Source organism: Enhydra lutris, unplaced genomic scaffold, assembly GCF_002288905.1.
Source record: "Enhydra lutris kenyoni isolate GAN:26980312 unplaced genomic scaffold, ASM228890v2 scaffoldscaffold96, whole genome shotgun sequence".
In the NCBI taxonomy this organism is placed as follows: Eukaryota; Metazoa; Chordata; class Mammalia; order Carnivora; family Mustelidae; genus Enhydra; species Enhydra lutris.
This window is the reverse complement of record NW_019154180.1, coordinates 2,798,461-2,802,042: the sequence shown is the minus strand read 5'-3', so window position 1 is coordinate 2,802,042 and position 3,582 is coordinate 2,798,461. Positions and strand designations below refer to the sequence as shown.

Here is a 3,582-nt window from a genome sequence, read left to right as displayed (position 1 = left end):
CCCGTGGGGGCGCCCTCCTTGCCGTAGACTGGGCGGGCTCTACCGCTCGGTTCGGGCGCAGCCTGAGGACGCTCTGCGCCTGCGCAAACAGCAGGGCGCCTCGCTGAGGGGAGGTGGATGGGCGGGCACGTGGGGCCGGCGGCTGAGCACGTGCGTGGCTCGGGAAGGGGCTCCGCCCACCTCTGCGCGAGATGGCGGAGGGATTCCAGCAGGGGGAGTTGCAAAACCTTGCTCTCCACAGAACATAAAGCCTCGTTCCCTTCCACCCACGTACACCGTATGCTGGGCCATAAAAAAGTCTCCAGAAATTTTAAAGGATTGTGCTTTTGCATAATAAGTTCTTCAGTCTCAGGGAATTTTATTTAAAATTAAGAATTATAGGGGCGCCTGGGTGGCTCGGTCGGCTAAGCGTGCACCTTGCGCGGGGAGTTGGCTTCTCTCTCCGCCCCTCCCCCTGTTGGTGCTCACTCGTGCGCGTGCTGCCTCTCTCAGATGGAATCTTTTCTAAAATAAAATTAATAATAATAACATAAACTTAAATATTTGGAAACCCATGGCTCAAAGAAGGAAACCCGAAGGAACTCAGAAAATATTTCAAACTGATTAATTTAAAAAATACAACTTATCCAAGTTAGTGAGGCAGCTAAAGAAACAATCAGCAGAAAATGTTTTACTCCTAAGTAGGTACATTAGAAAAGAAGGGCATAAAATCAGTGACCCAATGGTCCATTTAAAGAAACTTAAAAAAAAAAAAGAGTGAACTAAATGCAAAATGAATTGGCTGAAAAAATGTTATAGCTAAAAGAAGAAATCAATAATAGAAAGCAAATTGTAGATATTTAACAGAGCCGTACATTTTTTTTAAAGGAGAAACAAAACTGATAAAGCCTTAGTGAGACTAATCAAGAAAAAACGGAAGGAATACTTATTACCAACATCAGAAATGGAAGAGTGTTATTGTTGCAGATGAGACAGACATTAAAAAGAGAATGCAGGGAATACTTTGGAAGAAATTATGCCAAAAATTTGAATACTCGACATATTTCTGGGGGGGAATTTTCCTTATTTTTTTAAGATTTTATTTATTTATTTGTGATGCATGCATGCACACACACGCAAGTAGGGAGAGGGGACGGCAGAGGGAGAAGCAGCCTCCCTGTTGAGCAAGGAGCACGATGTGGGACTTGATCCCAGCACCGTGGGATCATGACCTGAGTCGAAGGCAGATGCTTCACTGACTGAGACCCCCAGGCGTCCCTAAAAACCAACTTCCTTCAAGTGATGTCAGAAAGAATAGAAAATTGGACTAGGCCTATGTCTGGTAAATAAACTAATGTATCATCACAAAACTTTTCTAAACTCAAACAAAATGCAGAGTGGAAGCACTCCAGGCCACCACTGCGAGGGACGTGAGGCTTTGACTATGTGGTAGGGTAGCCTATGGTAGGGTAGGTATGAACATGTCTCTCACCCCTTTAAACCGACGGCCTGAGGCTCACACCGTGACAGTCTGTGTGCCCCTATCTAGTCATTTCTCTCCACCCTCAGGTTCTCAGCAATGGCGATGCCACTGGCAATGCTGCTTGACTGGTGCAGGTGGATGGGTGTGAACGCGCACCGTTCCCTGCTCATCCTGGGCATCCCTGACGACTGCGGGGACCAGGAATTCCAGGAGGCCGTGCACGCTGCCCTGTGGCCCCTGGGCAGGTACCGACTGCTGGGCAAAGTATTCAGAAAGGAGCTTGGATGCAAGGTCGCCTTGGTCGAGTTTGCTCAGTATTTAAACCGAAGTTTGATCCCTCGACAGATACCAGGCGAAGGAGGACCCTGGCCTGTGGTCTTTCTGCCCCAGGCCCCTGATTCAGAGTCACAGGATAGACCAGATTTCCCTGCACAGCCCCAGAGTCAAGCAGCAGCTAGCCAGGCAAGTGGCGCAGGAGCTGCAGGTGGGGCAGGAGCTGCAGAGGAGGAAGCTGCGAGTGAGGCAGGAGCTGCAGGGGAGGAAGCTGCGAGTGAGGCAGGAGCTGCCAGGGAGGCAGGAGCTGAAGATGGAGGAGAGTCAGATGAAGAAGCTGCAGGGGAGGCAGGAGCTGCAGATGAGGAAGAAGCTGTGAGTGAGGCAGGAGCTGCAGGGGAGGCAGGAGCTGAAGATGGAGGAGAGTCAGATGAGGCGGGAGCTGCAGGGGAGTCAGGAGCAGAAGATGAAGGAGGAGTGTCCCATGAGGGAGCCGCAGGTGCAGCAGCAGCTGGGGGTGTGGCAGAAGTAGCAGGTGAGGAAGGAGCTGCCGGTGTGGCAGGAGTGGCAGGAGCTGCACGGGAGGCCGGAGCCCAAGATGAAGGGGGGGTGTCCGATGAGGAGGGAGCGGCAGGTGACACAGGAATTGCCGGCATGGCAGGATCTGTGAGCATGGCGGGAGCTGCCGGGGAGGCAGGCACTGCCGGGGAGGAAGGAGCTGTGGGGGTTTCAGGAGCCATAGATGCGGGAGGATCTTGGACCCAGCAGTGGAATCAGGCCCAGCAACTTGTGCTAGAAAATATAGCCTTTGGGGAATTGAGAGCCTTTTCTGGGTTGGAAGAGCCAGACCAAGAGCAAGAGTCCTTTGAGAGTTGGCTGGACCATGCCAATGACATGCTATACACGTGGCGCTACGTGTCCGAAAGGGAGAGGAGGCGGCGGCTGCTGGAAAGCTTGGGTGGCCCCGCGCTGGAGCTCCTGGGCAGCCTCCTGGCAGAAAATCCTGACATGCCCTCGCAGGATTGCCTGGCCGCGCTGGTACAGGTGTTTGGGGACAAGGACTCCTGCGTGACCGCCCGGCTCAAGTTCCTGACTTGTGCTCAGCGGCCTCAGGAGACTTTGTTTGCCTATGTGATGCGTCTGGAGGGCCTGCTGCAGTTGGCCGTGGAGAAGGGGGCCTTCCACCCTGTCGTCGCAGACCAGGTTCGCGCCAGGCAGGTGCTGATGCGGGCCCGGCCGAACGAGCTGCTCCAGAACAAGCTGAGGAGGATGCGACTGGAAAGGAGACCACCTGGCTTCCTGGGGATGTTGCGGCTGATTCGGGAGACTGAAGCATGGGAGGCCATCCCAGTTAGCGGTGAGCAGTTCCAACCGGAAGTAGGGGCCTGTGTGGACAGTGGAGGGCTGGCCGCCGCCCAGGCTGCCCCTGCCTGTGAGGAAGTTGCTGAAGCCTCTGCAGCCAATGAAGATGCTTTCCGGGCTGCCCTGGCTCTTGAAGTCGTCACCGAGGGCACCCCTGCAGGTGCAGATGAAACCGAGGCCCCCCCAGCCAACGAAGATGCTTTCCGGGATGACCCGGCTCTTGAAGTTGTCACCGAGGGCACCCCTGCGGCTGCAGATGAAACTGGGGATCCCCCAGACAACGAAGATGCTTTCCGGGATGACCTGGCTCTCGAAGTCGTCACCAAGGGCACCCCTGCAGGTGCAGATGAAACCGGGGCTCCCCCAGCCAACGAAGATGCTTTCCGGGCTGACCCGGCTCTCAAAGTCGTCACCGAGGACACCCCTGCGGATGCAGATGAAACTGGGGATCCCCCAGCCAACGAAGATGCTTTCCGGGCTGACCC

The 3,582-nt window shown here is 54.6% G+C and overlaps 1 protein-coding gene across 1 annotated transcript in view; it reads left to right on the top strand.

Moving 5' to 3' along the window:
- Positions 1–1,558: 1,558 nt before the first annotated feature.
- Positions 1,559–3,582, top strand: part of LOC111139127 (PNMA family member 6F) — a 3,022-nt gene continuing 998 nt past the window's right edge. Inside the window, exon 1 of the mRNA XM_022491283.1 lies at positions 1,559–3,274. Within this exon, the coding sequence (XP_022346991.1) occupies positions 1,559–3,274 (1,716 nt within the window). The remainder of the gene's footprint in view (positions 3,275–3,582) is intronic.